Below are 18141 nucleotides of genomic sequence, written 5' to 3' on the forward strand. Positions count from 1 at the left end.
CGTGTGTCCCCAAAGGCACAGAAACATTGGGAGGAAGTCATGAGTCTGGTTAGGGTCAGATGCCCCCTAGAGGGCATTTGACTTGAACTTTAATGACTGGGAACTTCCTAGGAAGGAGAATGGCATTCCTGGCAGATGGAATAGACTCAAAAGCATCGAGTCATAAAAGAGCTTGCGGGTGTCCAGGGCAGGGCTGGTAGTCTCATGTGGCTAATCAAGGAACAAGGGATTGGAAAAAGATAGGGCTGGAGAAGGAGGCTGGGCAGGCCCCACGGAGCTTATACTTACCATGAAAGGATTTTGTTTGATTCTTACAGGTCAAGGGAACCTCTAAAAATTCCTCTGTGTTTAGAAGCTCCTCAGGCTTTGAGGAGGGGTCTCCTTACCTCAGGATCCCATGTTGAGTTGATGAGCGGGATGCAGGGGGATGAGGCTTCTGTAGTCACCTTACAAAGCAGCACTGACTCTAAGTCTTCTCTTATGCAGGGGGGACAAGATATCCTGTCCATGATGGGCCAGCTAATGAAGCCAAAGAAGACAGAAATCACAGGTAGGAGAACCAGCGTGGCCTGCGAGCAAGGGGCAGGGTGGAGGGCCCTACATTCTGAGATGCCCTTGCGGCTCTGTGAGCACATCCGCCCTGAGAAAATGCCTCAGAACAGTTCCTTCTTCCTCATAGTTCAGAGCTTGACTCTAGCCTTAGTCTCTGGCATTATTTAGGCAGCCATACAGCAAGCACACTGTGTGGTCTCTGCCCCACTGCAGTCACAGTTTCTGGTCCCTATGAGGCCCCAGAAATGTGGATTTATTTCGCCCAGCTCTGCCCGAGCACAGACTCTGGAGCCTTGGTGCTGTCAGCCCCTCCCTAGTAGAGCACAGGGCAGCTTCACAGACCAGCTCCACGCACTGCCCTGCCCAGTTCGTGGGCTCTTCCTAGAGCTCCACGGGGGACACTGCTGCTGCTCTCCTGTGAACCTTTATTTTACCCTGCGGCTCTTCCCAGCTTTCCTGTTGCTGTTTTTTTCTAATTCTACCTACAATTTCGTCACTTTAAGATGTTAGTTAAACATTAAGCAAATATTATCTTTAAAGTTTTAGCCAGGGCAGCAATCTGAGACCTTTCTGTTTGAGTTGTCAGGAGCAGTTTCTTTCTTTTCACATGATTTTCAGTGTGCATCCTTTTCGGACAATCCCGGCCTCGTGCCTTTGGTGGAAGACGCTGCCTCAGATCTTCCAGTTTTCTGTTTGTGAGCTGCTCCCTCCTGACAATAACACAGGAGCTGGTTTGGAAAATGAGCACTGAGACCTTAGCTGGGTTATGTAACTTTTGAGAGACTCATCCCTCTAGGAGCTCTGAGATTGGACCTTTCTTCAGAGCCTTTCATTCCTCGAAGGTTTCTGCTCGGGATTCTAAAAGCACCCACTTCCTTATTCCAGGCACTTGATTGAAAGTTAATTAACCTAAGCATTGTTGTATGGGACCAAAAGAAAGGGTCATTTACTGAGTATAGAATAGGAAAATTTGCATGTGAAAACTCATTTCACTCAGGGCTCCTAAACTCCAGTGTCTCCCAGATCAGACAGAGCTACACTGGGTGTGTGGGAGGTGATAAGGCATGGTAGGGGGTGTGACAGCAGTGAGCATGTGCTGTGAAGGGATTCCCATGCAGAACACCCGTGCTACCTTTTTACATTTAACCAAACACAGCTTTTGGGGGAGGCTACCAATTTTGTGACCTTTAGGTGTGATTATCACTGTGTTCAGATGATGACACTGAAGCCTGGAGTGGGGGGACACACCCTGTCAGGGATCACATAGCTAGTAGGAAAACTAGGCTCCCAGCATGGGTTTGGATTGAATTCAGGTGGAGGAGAAAAGGCGATAGTCTCTCCCAGCCCTGTGCTGACCTTGCCTGCCGATCCTTGCATCTCCTAGACAAACTTCGAGGGGAGATTAATAAGGTGGTGAACAAGTACATCGACCAGGGCATTGCTGAGCTGGTCCCGGGTGTGCTGTTTGTTGATGAGGTCCACATGCTGGACATTGAGTGCTTCACCTACCTGCACCGCGCTCTGGAGTCTTCTATCGCCCCCATCGTCATCTTTGCATCCAACCGAGGCAACTGTGTCATCAGGTAGGATGGCTGCCTGCCAGCCACAAGGCTTTTTTACCTTCCAGCTGGGCTCGTTTGTTCCTCAGGATCTCGCTAAACCCCACGAGGTGGAATGGGGATGAGGGGAGGTCACGTTGTTTTTGAAGGAAAACGTGCCAAGTGGCTTGCCTCTGGTCTCATTTCCCTAGTCACCAAAGGCAGCAGCTGCCCTTTCACTCATGATGAGGGTCTCCCATGTGATCTCTGGGGTGTGATACTACAATCTGGTCATTCAATTGGCGTGCACAAAGGTGAGATCAGACAGGGCTAGCCTTTGATGACATTATACACATGAACGTCTTCAGGCTTCACCTGCACTCTGAGAGGTAGGCATTATTGACATCATTTTTCAAATAAGGAAACTGGAATCATAACTTGTCCCTCATCAAAAAGACAGGATAAGAACCCAGCTCCTTCTGATAACAAAACCAGCATTTTCTTTCTATCCCAGACCTCTGAACCACACTGGTTCTTTCCATCCCCCCGCTCCACTCCTTCCCATCCCTTTGGCTGCCTTTGGGCAGGGCAGATGTTGACCCCTGAAGACAAGTGTTCCTATGGTGCTCATCCTGCCAAGATTGGCCCAAAGCTGGGTCAGGGACCTTCCTGGGGTTGCTTTTTCTCCTAAGCACTCTCCAGGCTCGTGGTCCTAGAGAACATCCCATTTTCCCATCTCTCAAGCCCAGTGTCAGTATTCCCAGTACCTGGTAGTTTTATTACTCTTTTGGTTTTCTGTCATCCTGTTTAAACATTAGTGCCTGGTCCCTGCGGTGCTTGGGGCACAAAGGTGGGTAATGAGGGGCCTCTTTTCAAGCCTGCAATAGAGTAGTGTGCAGACAAAGTCCCTGAGGCTGCATGCTCAGGGCAGTGGAGGCGGTGGGAGTTGGAAAGACACCCTGTGGCCCATGAGTATCTCAGGACACAGCTGGAGCCAAACTGAGTTTGAAATCAAAACTGCTGATTTACCTAACTCAGCTCTGAATGATGGTGGGCCCTATCTAAGATTTTAGTTTGCTCTTAATAGAGAAGCTTTATTATTAAGACTGTCCAAGCTGGGCACAGTGGTACACTCCTGTAGTGTACTCTTAGGGAGGCTGAGGCAGGAAGATGGCTTGAGGCTGGAAGTTTAAGGCTGTAGTGTGCAATGATTGCACCTGTGAATAGCTGTTGCACTCCCACCTGGGCAACAGCGAGACCCCATCTCTAAAAATAATTAAAAAAAAAAAACATGCAAACTCTGGTGTTGCTAGCTCTGGGTAGGCCCCACAGAGGGGGTTCTGTAGTGCTGTGAGCACTGCAGTATAGCAACAGGCCTTCCCACTCATGTGGTTTCTTTCACTTGCAATTAGGAATCAAATGCATGATTCAACCATGTGGCAGCATCTTGCAGCTACTCTGAATCCCCGTCCATGATGCTCTCTGGACAAGACCACTGTCATAAGTGCTTCCTAAGTCTTGGAGAGAAAGTGTATGCCAGATCCAGCATGGCTGGCTACCTGGGCAGCTTCTGGAGACAGATACATGTGGGCCTTCTGCCTGGTATGCCTGGCATGCCTGTGGCTGGCTGGACTTTCTTAGCCTTGGCCAGGCCAGGCTGAAGCCTGACAGTGCAGCTGGTGAAAGGGCTCAGCCTTGGACAGATGGTGCCCCCTGCTGGGGAGCTCTGCTAATAGGCTTCCCTCCCTCCACAGTAGGGAACCCAGCCCAGCAGATGCCTACAGAGCCTGGCATCTCTCACCCCCAGAAGTAAGGTCTCTCAGTCCCATCCCACTCAGGACTAAGGTGCACACAAAGGTGGCCTTGATCTCAGAACCTGCTCAGTGGAGACAAAGCTCTGGTCAGCCTGAAACCTGGGAGATTTGACCCCAGCCCCATCTGGGCTGATTTGATCAAGGGCTGCTAGAGGTTGTGGAGACTCCTTGCCAGACTGCAGTTACCCAAGTGGAAGAAAGGCGCTCGGAACATGGATCTTTAGGCAGGTCGGTTCAAGCAACCCAGATTCGGTTGTTTGCTCTGAAAGAGAATTTTGGCACTGTGTTCGAATAGGAAATTTGTTGTAGTGGTGATAATAATGTCAACATGGTGATGAAAAAAGTAATAGCCAACAATAATAGCCATCTGACGTGCTTCCCACAGACTCCACCCCTAGAGGGGAACTACAGGGCTTCCTTACCCGCCAGACTCACATCTGCTCTCTAGAGCTCTCAAGGAAAGGAATGGGGAAGGGAGGTGACTAACTGAGGGCTTCCTCTGTGTCAGAAACTATCCAGAGCGCTCTACATGGGCCATCTCATGTCCTCCCAGGACACCCTAACAACCCTGTGAGCAGCTGAGGTTATCTCCAGACTCAAATGGGAGGTTACCTGCCCAGGCCATAGGCTAGAAAGTATTGCCACTGGAACCTGAGCCCAGAGGAACGTCTGGATCCAAACTCCATGCTCTCACTGCTCTCCCACACTGCTTCCCAGTGGCCCCTGGGCTGTGAGCGGGGATGGAGCTTTGATGGGGTACTGCCTGGAGATGGCAGTGGGAAACTGTTGAATGCTGACAACAGACTGCTGTGAAAATGCAGCCTCTAGGAGTGTTCTTTTCCAGGTGGTGTACGCTCCCTCTCAGCTTCTTGCTGCTCACCCCTCCCTGTGTAAATGACCCTTGTGGATTGAGCCTCAGAAGTGAGCCCACTCTCTGATGGCTGTTGTGTTTTATGGAGCATGAATTCCAGCACTAGCCTGGTTCCCACATGGAAAAATTACAGGCATTGGAGTCATGTGGAAGCTCATGACCCAGGCGAGTTCCTTGACCTCTCTGAATCTTACCATCCTCATCAGGAAATGGGAATATCAGCACCTTTTTTGCAGAATTATGTGAAGAGTAGAAAAAGTGAGTGCAAAGTTGTCACCCAGGCCAGTCCTAGAGTATTGCCCTCTTGGAAGCTGATTTCATGCCCCTGCCTGGTCTGCCCTGTGGACATGGCTTGGCCTCAGGGATCTCTGAGAACCCAGAAAGGCATGAAGCCTCTTTATAGCCCCTCCTGACCTTGACAAGCAGCCCCCAAATCCTTTAGGTCACCTCTCCCTGTGGACAGCTGATGTGGGAGCCGTTCTAGAAGAAGCACCTGTCCCTGGGCCTCTTGACGCTCCAGACTCCTTCTGGGAAAGGTCCATCCATGGATGACAGGGAGGCAAAGCTCTGTTGCCCGCTTGCCTGGCTCTTCCCTAACTTGACACCGTAAGAAGTGCCTTCCCTTCCAAGCTCAGGATCCTGAACTGTTAGATGAGAGCCCAGCACTGATCCCAGCTTGCAAACTGGGAGATTTTCTTTTCATATTGAGGTATAGCCCCTGGGATTAGGAGTTCTTGTAGGAGTTTCTCACTGAAAGTCACTTTGTTGCACCAAAGCATCAAGACTTAAGAAACAGTATGGGGAGGCTGAGACGGCTGGATCACGAGGTCAGGAGATCGAGACCATCCTGGCTAACACGGTGAAACCCCGTCTCTACTAAAAAATACAAAAAACTAGCTGGGCGAGGTGGCGGGCGCCTGTAGTCCCAGCTACTCGGGAGGCTGAGGCAGGAGAATGGCGTAAACCCGGGAGGCGGAGCTTGCAGTGAGCAGAGATCCGGCCACTGCACTCCAGCTCGGGTGACAGAGCGAGACTCCGTCTCAAAAAAAAAAAAAAAAAGAAACAGTATGGTCTCTGTTCAGTGTAACCCTGTGGCAGATAGTGTTTCAAAAACAAACAAACAAACAAAAAAACCAAAAAACAAAAACAACTTTATGGAGACATAATTCATACAAAATACAATTTTTTGTGTGGTTTCTAGTGTATTCACAGAGTTGTGCAGCCATCACCACAATCAATTTTAGAACGTTTTCATCAACCCAAAAAGAAACTGTACTCATCAACAGTCACCGTCCCTTCTGCACCCTTACCCCCCATCTACCGGCAGCCGTTAATCAATTTTGTCTCTATAGATTTGATTTTTCTGGAAATTTTGTATAAATAGCACCATATAATCTGGTCTTTTGTGACTGGCTTCTTTCACTTGGCGTGATGTTTTCAAGGTTCATCCATGTTGTAGTATGCGTAGTACTTATTTCTTTTTCCAGCTGAATAGTATTCTATTATATGGAATATTTAATAGTGTATCTTATTTAACCATTCATTAGTTGATGGACATTGGGTTGTTGGGTTATTATGATAATGCTGCTCTGAACATTTGTGTACAACTTTTTTTTTTTTCTTTCTTTCTTTTTTTTTTGTAAGTAGAGATGATGAGGTTTCACTTTGTTGACCAGGCTGGTCTTGAACTCCTGGGCTCCAAGGATCCTCCTGGCTCAGCCTCCCAAACTGCTAGGATTACTGTGAGCTACCACACCCAGCCTATGTACAACATTTTTAAGTGGACATGGTTTTTATTTCTTTCAGTTATGTACCTAGGAGTGGAATTGCTGGGTCCAGTGGTAACTGTTTAACCTTTCAAGGAACTGCCAGCTGTTTTCCAAAGCCATCTGCATCATTTGACATTCCCACCAGCAATGTATGAAGGTCCCAGTTTCTCCACATTCTTGCCAGCACTTGTCTGTCTTTTTGATTATAGATATTCTAGTGGGTAATGAAGTAATATCTCATTGTGGTTTTGATTTGCATTTCCTCAACGACTAAGGATGTTGAGCGTCTTTTCATGTGCTTGTTGGCTGCTTATATATTGTCTTCGGAGAAATGTTTATTCACATTCTTTGCCCATTTTTTATTCAGGTTCTTTGTCTTTCCGTTGTTGAATTATAAGAGTTCTTTATATATTCTGGATACTAGATCTTTATCATTTATATATGATTTATAAATATCCTATTCTTTGAGTTGTCTTTTCAGTTTCTTGATAGTGTCTTTTGACACACACAAGTTTTAAATTTCAATGAAGTCCAATTTATGTTTTTTCTTTTGTTGTTTGTGTTTCTGGTTTCATGTGTAAGAACCCATTGCCTAATCTAAAATCACAAAGGTTTATGCTTGTGTTTTCTCCTGAGAGTTTTATAGTTTCGACTTTTATGTGTAGGCTTATGATCCATTTGTAGTTAATTTTCATGTAGGGCATAAGGAAGGGGTTGGTCCAACTTCATTATTTTGCATGTGAATATCCAGTTGTCCCAGAACCATTTGTTGAAAAGACTGTTCTTTTTTTATTGAATTGTTTTGGCAGCCTCATCAGAAAATCAAATGGCTGTCTTTTTAGCACTCTTACTGTGTGCCCACTGAGCCCAAGGTTAAGTGGATATTAGGTGAGTTACCCATCACATTACCCAGAGAGGTGTTTTTACTGCGCTTTCTGTCAGCAGAAAAGCTTTGTGTTATCTGTGTCCCTGTAGTTATAGGATTACATAAAGAAGCATTTATGTAGTGATTCTCAACCAGGGGCAGATTTGTTCCACTGGGGACATGTAGCAATGTCTGGAGACATTTTTACTTAACACGACTCAGAAGTGCCTGGCATCTAGTGGGTAGAGGCCAAGGATGCTGCTGAACATCCTGCAATGCATAGGACAGCCCTTCAAAAAGAATTAATTTGGTCCAAAACATCCACAGTGTCACAGTTATTGTAAGAGTTATTGTAAGAGGAAAGTAGTCACAAATGAGTCAGCCATGTTGCACATGTGGTGGTGTATCTGTAGGATACATTTCTAGAAGTACATTTGTCTTGCTTCTATAGATAATGCTGTATTGGATTCCAAGGAGATTTAGTTCTGTGGCTTCATAGCTCCAAACTGTCTATCTGGAGGAAGCTCACTTATGGCTGAGTTTGGACAATTGCTGAACGGTAAAATGTTAAAATTAATAGTAGACTGAGGCCAAAGCCAGAAATGAACTTCTAAGATGCAAGAATAAATCTGCAGATTTACCAAAATGTAATTATTATCCAGCTTCTTATTAACAGTTTTATAACATTACCATTATGGTTGCCTTGTTAAACTGTGATCCTCCCCACTCCCCGCCCCCTAGCTCCTGCTGAGGTCAGCATACGGCCCAGCACTGCTGCTGGCACATGGGGGCTCCACTCAACCAGCCCACTCAGCAGCATCACCAGTTGGAACCATCTCCCACTAATACAGTTTCTAAAAGAAACTTTCTACTTCAGATTCATAGCTTGGACAAATCTCAAAAATGTTTGGTCTTTAATTCCTGAAAAATGCTTAGCAGTCCTCAGCAGCCTTTTCTTTTGTTTTTCTCCTCATCAAACTCCTTTTTACCACTTGGCAGCCTTTTAATAGACTTTGAAAACTATAAGAAATGTTATTAATGCATTTCTATAAATTCTGTCCTTGTGAAGTTTGATTTGGGACTACTTTATTTTTCTCTAACCTTTTCTTCTTTAAACTTTTTATGTTTGTTGTGATTTATCGTGGGTGGTGTAGAATGTTGGATATTTTTGTCCTTGGGATATTTTAATGTGGCAAAATTGAGATCTTACAATTTCCTCAGAATTCCCAAAAGAATTCTCAAATAAGACTTAAAAAACACTTATGGCCTAAATAGAATTAAAAAATAAAAATTAAATGTAGTTTTAAAAGGTTATTTTGCTTAATGTGAAGGTTACAGGTACCCCAAATACTGAGATTTGAATCATGATAGAATTTCATCTTTATAATTCTTCCTAATTTTAAAAAGACATTTGTTGCTGGAAAAAGATAAGTTTTTTCTAAAGTTAACTAATATTTGTATTTCCTATTAGTTTGTTTCCATATTTAGTTTGAAGATTTTAATTTTTTTGCATTGGACTTAACAATTCATTAATGTAGCATTTTATTCTCTTTTTGAATTGTTTTTATTGTGGTAAAATTTGTGTAACATAAAATTTGCCATTTTAACTATTTTTAAGTGTATAATTCATTGGCATTAATGACATTCACAGTGTAGCATGACCATCACCGCTATTTCCAAAACCATCACCACTATTTCCAAAACTTTTTCATCATCTCAAAAACAGAAACTCTGTAACCATTAAGCACGAAGTCCCAATCCTGCCTCCCCTCAGATCCTGGTAACGTCTCATTTATTTCTGTCTTTTTTTTTTTTTTTCTTTTAATACAGGGTCTCACTCTGTCACCCAGGCTGGAGTGCAGTGGCACAGTCTTGGCTCACTGCAACCTCTGCCTCCTAGGCTCAAGTGATTCTCATGCCTTACCTTCCGGAGTAGCTGGGATTACAGGCACATGCCACCAGGCCTGGCTAATTTCTGTCTCTATGAATTTGCCTACTATAGATATTTCCTATAAAGAAACCATAAAATATTTGTTCTTTTGTCTCTGGCTTATTTCACTTTGCATGTCTTCAGGGTTCATCCTGTGCTAGCATATATTTTGTTTGCATTTTATTTTTGCAGTCATAAATACGTATTTTTATACCTCAATTAACTGGATAGAATTTAAACAATTAGATTTTATTTTTGCTAAAGTTAAATTTTTAGCATCCTTACTTGTTTTTGAAACCAAATATTCAGATACTAACAAATCCAGTTGACATGACTAATTCTTTGTTATATTCATTACTTATAACCATAGACTGTACAATCCTGCACGAGTTTAAGAGTGCCAGAAGTGTAGCCTTTCTGTTGTTATGACCCCCAGAGGCCAAGGCAGAAGCCCACAGCACATGGGGCTTCCAAACACCAGCTGAAGGCTGGCCCCGTGTGCCACCAGTGACTGCCCAGTGCACCTCAGGGTCTGGTGGGTTGGCAAGGTTCCTCCCCTGGGCTGTTATTCCTGTGGCTTGGCTAAGGGTTCAAGAGAAAAATAGGCAAATGATGGGATTGGATCCTTCTCAACGAGAAGTAAAATAATATATATATATATGGGAATACATTCAAATGCTTCATTAGTAATCAAAGAAATGCAAACTTAAACAAGGTGTTACCTTTCCCTCTTTTTCTAAACTGTCAAAATAGCAAAATGTTTCAGAATGAGAATACTTGGTAGTGGCTGTGATCCTGTGAGATTAGATAACTCATGTAGCTGAATAAATTAGGATAGTTATTCATTCAAGTAGCTATTCAGGGTTCTGTCAGGCACTACAACAGTTGCTAAGGAAATGCTTATGACTGTATGCATCAAAATATCAATAAAAATAATAGCAACAATTGAGAAACTACCTAAATGCTTAACGATTTGGGTTAAGTAAAATATTTAATGGATTGTTAAGTAAATATTAAACATAAGTATTAAGACTGATGCAAGCCAGGTGCAGTAGCTCACACTTGTACTCCAAGCTACTCGGGAGGCTGAGGTGGGAGGAGCCCTTGAGCCCAGGAGTCTGGGGCTGCTGTAAGCCAGAATCATGCCACTGCACTCCAGCTGGGCCATAGAACAAGACCCGGTCTCAAAAACAAAACAAAACAAAGCAAAGAAGACTGAAGCAACATGGACAAAAACAAAAAAATATGTGCATACTTAGTATAATTTGTAAAATTATGCTATAGAGTATTATATATAGTATATAGTTATATATGTACATATACGTACTATATGTAATATATAGTACATACTATGTATTATACTACATAATTTGTATATATATGAAAGTTTGGCAGATATCTAGATGATTATTTTTGAGTATGATTTTAGTTATTGTTTTTTCCTGTTTCCCAGTTTTCCTATGATACTGATGATTACCAAGATAATGAAGTTGGTTTTTTTTTTTTTTCTTTTTGGGACAGAGTCTTACTCTGTCACTCAGGGTGGAGTGCAGTGGTACACTCTCAGCTCACTGCAACCTCTGCCTCGCGGGTTCAGGTGATTCTCATGCCTCAGCCTCCCCAGTAGCTGGAATTATAGGTGTGTACCACCATGTCCAGCTAACTTTTGTATTTTTAGTAGAGACAGGGTTTTAACATGTTGGCCAGCTGTTCTTGAACTGCTGACCTCAGGTGATCTACCCGCCTCTGCCTCCCAAAGTGTTGGCATTACAGGTGTGAGCCACTGCGCCCAGCCTGAAGTTGTTTTTATGCCACTGTTTACTGTGGTCCTGGCTCTGATTCTTAGGCTGCCTAGCCAGCTGCTTGTGTTGTGAATGCTGGATCTGTATTTCCAGTGTCGTTTCTTGTCTAACAGAGGCTTAGGTGATGGGATTAATTTTGCCCCTTACAGAGGCACTGAGGACATCACATCCCCTCACGGCATCCCTCTTGACCTTCTGGACCGAGTAATGATAATCCGGACCATGCTGTATACTCCACAGGAAATGAAACAGGTGAGCCTCCCTTCTTCCTTCCTGCTGTCTTCTCTCATTTGCTCCCAGTGTTCACTGATGGCTGTGCAGAACGGTATCTGCGGCTTGGATCTGGCTGCCATTCACCATCTCACCACTTAGCTACTGGCCTCGAGCAATTCACATTACTCCAGAGTCTCAGTCTCCCCATCTGAAAGATGGATTGGGCTAACTAGACATTGCCCCAAGTGTCAAAAGAAGCTCAGTTCCCTGTCTTGGCTGTTCGCTTTTCTGCTGTTCCCCCTTTGATAAGCTTTAGGAAAAGGTTAGTGAAAAAATCAATTTGATGATAGCCATTAGGGAAGCCACCAGCTCTATAAAAAGGAGGCAATAAAATATGATTTAGTGATAGCCTTTTGGTGACCAGGCCAGACTATGCCTGTGGCCTTTTTTACTCGGAGGACAATGCCAGGCTCATTGTTCCACCTGAACCAACAGCAAGCCAGCTCCAGCAGGGTATAGAATGTAGCCACCCTGACCTGGAAGAGGCCAGTGCCTGTGTCCTAGCAGAGCCTGTCTGTTGTAAACAGCATGACGAATGACAAGTTTCTCGGCAGCTTTGGAGGCCGCCCCTGGGCAGGTCTGTGGCTTTGCAATAGAGTCCTTGAGGGCCTCTGCCAAGTCCACAGAGGTGATGGCGAGACAGCATCATACAGCTTAGAAGAGCACCTGAAGATAGAGTTTGTGAAACTGATCGTATAATAAGAGGCTTCATTGAAGGACCCCTGGAAGCATCTAGCTCCGTGGCTGGCACACGGTGCATGCCCATAAGTCTGCGTGAGCTGAATCTGGGTTAGGCTTGGAGTTGGGAGACGACAGGAATGTATGAGCGTGGGCTTTATCCAAAGGGCCACAGTCCCAGTGGTCTCTGTAGGAATTGCCTCTTGCTTGATGTGCAGCTCGAGCACAACTAAGTGCCAAGCATTGGAATCATTGGACTAGGAATTTCTAGTCACCTTAATGGTATTTTCAGGTATTCCGTATGATCACCATCTGTTTTATTTTTTACATTTGAGTCACGGAGCTGTAAGTCCAGGATGCAAAACCAGGCAGTGCCCTGCAGAGCCCAGGCCATCTGTTCAGTGGTACATACCCTGGATTGGTGTCTCAGAGGTGGTATGTGCTGCGCTCTTTCCTCTGCCCTGCCCACCCTTGCCCCAAATGTTCTCTTCTGGTGGACTCTGGCGTGCAGCCATGGTTGGAGATGCTGAGCAGGCTGGGGCTGCAGTGACATCTCGATGCACTTTGCCTGGACCTTGTCTTTTCACCAGAGCATGGCACTCTGTTAAGCATCGTGTTGAACAGGACATGCCTGGCCAGTTTGATTCCATTTGATCCCCAGTAACCCATGAGGCAGGGAGAACTACTGTCATCACCCAGTAGTTTTAAAAGATGAGGACATTACCTAGGCACGGTGACTCACACCTGTAATCCCAGTACTTTGGGAGGCTGAGGCTGGAGGGTCACTTGAGCTCAGGAGTTTGAGACCAGCCTGGGCCACATAGCGACACCCCTACTCAACAAAACATAAAAAGTTAGCCAGCTGTGGTGATGTGTGCCTCTAGTCCCAGCTACTTGGGAGGCTGAGGTGAGAGGATCGCTTTAGCCCAGGAGGTTGAGGCTGCAGTGAGCTGTGATGGTGCCACTGCACTCCAACAGAGTGAGACCCTGTCTCAAAAAAAGACAGATGAGGACACTGAGACCTAGGGTAACTAATTTGCCCAAGTTCATAACATTAGTCAGTGACTAGCAGGTAACAGGACTGGCTGTAATTCAGGCTTTCTGATCCAGAAACCTGTGTTCTTAATCACTGTGCCACCCAACTTCCCTGCTGCTAGAAATCTCTCATGTCATTGTCATCAGGATTCGTGAGGTGGCTTTCCTCTGGCAGTTTGTGAGCAGGATCTTTCCTTTGGAGCAGTCAGGGCCTCTCCTTGGGGTGGGCCTTTCCCAGCACTTTAGCTACTCTCCCATGGCTGGAGGTCCAGCGTGGACCTGCCGGCATCTCTTATTGACCACATGCAGGAGTGCTGTAGGGATGCATCAGGAGAGTCACGGATCTCCCTTCGTAACCAGCACTGGCAAATTACTGAAGCAGTTATGGTTCATAGTAGCAATTGTATATGTTATTTAGGAGATGGTGTCAATGACCATCTCATCTTGGCCTCATTGCCAAGTAAGGGTGTCTTGCTCTTGGGTGACTGCCAGGTTGAAGCCAAGGCATTCACTGAACAGAAGCAGAAACAGAGTCCTAGGCAATTCTTGGCCCATTCTTACTGCAGGACATAGCACCTTACTTTTGGGTCTAAAACCCCGTGTGTCCCGCCAAAAAAGGCAGCCCAGCACAGATGTGGTCAGGACCAGAGACACCAGGAGTATTTTGAGGCCATCATTTGCCTACTGAATGACTTGAGCAATTTGGTGCATCTCACTGAGCCTCTATCTTCTCTGTTAAGTGGAAGATCTACTCCCTGCTTTGCAAGATTGTCATTAGAATTCGTGAGGTATTGGCAATAACGGGCCCTCCCATCCTTCCCATTGCTGTTGTTATTACTGTATTCATAGCTTTGTGTGCTTCATAGGTACCCTCTAGGGTCCTCTACGTACAACGTACAACAGCTTCGCAATAGCCAATGTTGGAGGCTCCAAGAATGAGGGTCCTGTGGCCATGTGGAGAGTAAGCAGCAGAGTCAGGACTACCACTCAGAGCTAATTCACCCTTGCTGCTGCCATTCGAACCCAGAGCTCCTGGCCCAAGCAGTCTGGAATGTTCTGCACTGTGCTTCTAGAACAGTGACTTGCCAGGCCAGCTCTGGGCTAGGGCTATCTTGGCTTAGTCAGGAGGGCCTCTCCTCAGGCTTTCTGTCAGGACTCGTGGCTTTGTTCCCACTGGCCCAGGCAATAACCTCAGCATTTTTACTGGAGCCTGGGCTAGGTTTTTAAACAAACTCGATGTAACTTGTGTACTCTGCAATCCAAGCCGACACCCTCATAAACTATCCCTGCAGGTTATTAAATGATTAAAGATCTCATTTATGAATTGTCCGTTTTCGAGCAGCTTGAGACGGACGCTCTCACGATTGCTTTGACCTGCTCTAGTGAGAGAGAGAGCAGAGTGTCCCTGACATTCTGGAAGCTGAGCCGCAGATTCAGTGCAGCTCACTGAAGGGGAGACGCTTAGGCTGAAGCTGTCTCCTGTGACCAGGCTCCAGGATTCAATATTTGCATCTCCCTGGAGTTTCAGAAGGTCCTCTGGGGACATTTTTCTTGGCAGGACCTGGCAGTTTCCTCAGTCCCAGCTGTGAGTAAGAAGCCTTTTTTACCTTGAAGCTGTGTTCAGAGGGGAGTTTTGTTGGTGGAGCAGGGAGTCACCCCCATTTCCTTTTCTTGATTGTCCTTGTACCATCCAGTAACTTCAGAGGGCCCCTCTCTGCCCAGCTGCATTTAGCTTTGAATCTCAAACAGTGGAACTCCTCTTGCACAAGCTAAGATTGTTTCAGTGGAGCTCACACCCTGGCAGTTCACCCATGAGCCCAGCAGATAAGTTTCATGTGGCCTATGCAGTGTTTGTGAAATATTTGAACAAGTTGCTGACATCTAGAAATCAGGACCTTTTTTTTTTTTTGGAGACGGAGTTTCTCTCTTGTTGCCCGGACTGGAGTGCCATGGCACAATCTCAGCTCACTGCAACCTCCACCTCCCGGGTTCAAGCGATTCTCCTGTCTCAGCGTCCCAAGTAGCTGGGATTACAGGCATGTGCCACCACACCCAACTAATTTTTGTCTTTTTAGTAGAGATGGGGTTTTGCCATATTGGTCAGGCTGGTCTTAAACTCCTGACCTCAGGTGATCCACCTGCCTCGGCCTCCCAAAGTGCTGGGATTACAGGCGTGAGCCACTGCGTCCGGCCAAAATCAGCACATTTTGTACAAAGATCTGAGTTCTGAGCCCATCTTGACAAAAGGGAAGACTTCAGACAGCACCTTGTAGCAGTGGTGGCTGTGGGTGGAGGGGCTGCCTCCCCAGAGTGTTTGCTGGCCAAGCACTTCACCCTCACCCGGCTCATTGCAGCCGCTCTGGCCTGCTGGTGCTTTCCAAGGCCTTTCCCATCTATGGGCAGCCGACGTGCTGTCCCCCCAGCCCAGCCAGGATCATCAGAGACTGGGCTCCCCACCCCTGCAGCTCCTGCCCGCAGGGTCCCAGCCTGGAGAGCTGACAAGCGAGGCTTGATGTGGCCACCTCAGTAAAGCTCTGGCTCTCCTCCCTCCTGGAAGGCTGAAGCTGGGACTCAGTCTTTCCCAGCTCCTGTGCCTCTACACTGAGTGTGCTTTTATGGCTTTAATTTCAACAAGGGCTTCTTGATATCTTGTTTACGAAGCTGCCAAAGTGAAAAATTCCTGTATTATATGCGGCTCGAAGTCCTGCAGTTATCTCAGCTCCACAACACACAACATCATTATCCCGGCTGCCCCTTATCACTCAGTGCTGGTACGTCTGCAGGATCCTGGTCCACCGTGTCACAGCATCCCCGCCAACAGCCTGCCTCCCCTCCAGCTCTACCAAGATCTTCAAACTGCAACAAGCGTCAGCCTCTTCTTGATAGATTAGATATCTCCCGGTGATGTTATGAGGCCTGGTAAATCTTTAAAAGTAACTTTTTTGATTTATTTAACCATCATATTTATCAAGCAAATAAAAAATGTCTCTTCTTGCCTGAGTGCTTGTAGGTGGTAGTGCCCATGCTGGAGAGGTAGGTTAGAGCCCTTGTGGGAGCCCAGGGTAGGTTAGAAGAGGCCCCAGTTCTCTGCCTGGTGACAGGGGAGGGAAGGACATGGAGGCAAGAGTGAGCCACTTGGAAGCTGCACACCTCCTGGGGCACCAGCCACACTTGAGTCAGTTGAACACAGCATACTGGCTGTGATGCTATTCATGCATACTGTGGGGCTGCACATGCCCCCTGGAGGGTGCCGGGCCGGCAGTGCTGGGCAGGCGTTTGCTTCCTGCCCACCAGCCCAGGTCTTGATTTCTCTTATGCTGCACAGTGAGAAATACTGAGCAACATTGTCTTTAAAGCACTTTAGAAATGGGACACTTGAGGTCAGTCACTGTTGATCATGTTTTTTCTCCTTTAAAAGATCATTAAAATCCGTGCCCAGACGGAGGGAATCAACATCAGTGAGGAGGCACTGAACCACCTGGGGGAGATTGGCACCAAGACGACACTGAGGTGAGCCAGTACCCTGGGCCCGCCGGGGCCTCCCCAGCACAGCCAGGGCTCTCACTGGGGTCATTCTGGACAATAAAGGCAGATCCCTTCCTAGGGCACAGGACTGTATCCATCTGCTCTTCCTGGCGTGATGGGTGCCAGGGCACTTGAGTTTCAAATGCAGAGGATTTATCTGATGGTGTTTAACAAGCTAGAGTAAGGGCGAAGTCCCTGTGTCCTGCAGCAGATGCTCCCCTCTGGTGGGAGTGCTTTGACCCTGGGCCTTCTTGTGGCAGAGAAGATGCATAGAATTAGAGAGTAGGGACCATGTGGCAGCTAATTAGCCAGGGCCCTGGCTCCTGTTCTCCCAGTGATGTTATGAGGCCTGGTAAATCTTTAACTTTTTTGATTTATTTAACCATCAAGCAAATAAAAAATGTCTGGGTGGTGGGTATGGAGAGCCAGGGAGGAGCGCAGACATAGACAGTTCTCCAGCAACTCAAAGGCAGGACCTGCAGAGCATGTCCCTTCACAGTGGCCTGACTCATTGTAAAATCATTGCTTCACAGTCCTCAGCCCTTCCCTACATCCCTTTAGTCAGTTCTTGTTCCTGAGGTTGAAGGCAGAAATGCAAGCTATGAGGTTTGGATGAAGGGGTACTTTTTAAAACGGCAGAGTCTTCATGCCTTTGGATGGGCATGTACTTCCAGCTGGCTGTGTTTTTGTTTCCCTGCCATGTTAAATATCCCTATCTGTTGGACACCTGTATACATTTAAGTTTGCAGTCCTTTTCCAGTAGCAGTGATGTTACTTCCTATTGGAGGATTTGTAGACTGTACTAAAGATTTGGGGAATAGCACTTATGTCTTCTTGGTGGCTCCTGGCCCCTCTCTGATGGGGTAATGACTACAGCTCTCTGAGAAGTGACAACTTTGTCTCCCCTTTTCTGTGCTCATATCAGCTGGCACAAGCCTAGCACTGGGCTCTGCTCCTGGTGTCAGTGCTGCCTGCTGATTTGGGGGAAGGGGCTTCGGTGGCCCCAGTTTCACTCCAGCCCTGGCCTCTGTCCACTCTAGGTACTCAGTACAGCTGCTGACCCCGGCCAACTTGCTTGCTAAAATCAACGGGAAGGACAGCATCGAGAAAGAGCACGTCGAAGAGATCAGTGAGCTTTTCTATGATGCCAAGTCCTCTGCCAAAATCCTGGCTGATCAGCAGGATAAGTACATGAAGTGAGATGGCTGAGGTTTTCAGCAGCAAGAGACTCCCCAGGTGTGTCTGGCCTGGGTCTGGCCTGTGGGCGCTCGCCCCTGGGCTTGGGGCTGCCGTCCCCACTCAGGGCGTGGTCTACAGCACTGTCAGTTCAGTGTGGAAAGCATTTCTTTTTAAATTATCATAACTGTTCCTGTGGTTGCTTTGAAAGAACCCTTCCTTACCTGGTGTGTTTTCTATAAATCTTCATAGGTTATTTTGATCTCTCTCTCTCTATTCTAAGTTTTTTAAAAATAAACTTTGCAGAACAGTT

General features: G+C 46.4%; 1 protein-coding gene across 3 annotated transcripts in view; it reads left to right on the top strand.

Annotated features, from left to right (window-relative positions):
• The window catches only part of RUVBL1 (RuvB like AAA ATPase 1), a 257142-nt gene extending 239001 nt beyond the window's left edge, over positions 1-18141 (top strand). For all 3 annotated transcript variants that reach the window (XM_050781726.1, XM_050781727.1, XM_050781725.1), the window contains 5 exons: positions 487-550; positions 1937-2135; positions 11291-11393; positions 16546-16637; positions 17693-18141. In XM_050781726.1, the coding sequence (XP_050637683.1) occupies positions 487-550; positions 1937-2135; positions 11291-11393; positions 16546-16637; positions 17693-17852 (618 nt within the window). In that variant the 3' untranslated portion in view covers positions 17853-18141. The remainder of the gene's footprint in view (positions 1-486; positions 551-1936; positions 2136-11290; positions 11394-16545; positions 16638-17692) is intronic.

This window comes from Macaca thibetana, chromosome 2 (assembly GCF_024542745.1).
Source record: "Macaca thibetana thibetana isolate TM-01 chromosome 2, ASM2454274v1, whole genome shotgun sequence".
Lineage (NCBI taxonomy): Eukaryota > Metazoa > Chordata > Mammalia > Primates > Cercopithecidae > Macaca > Macaca thibetana.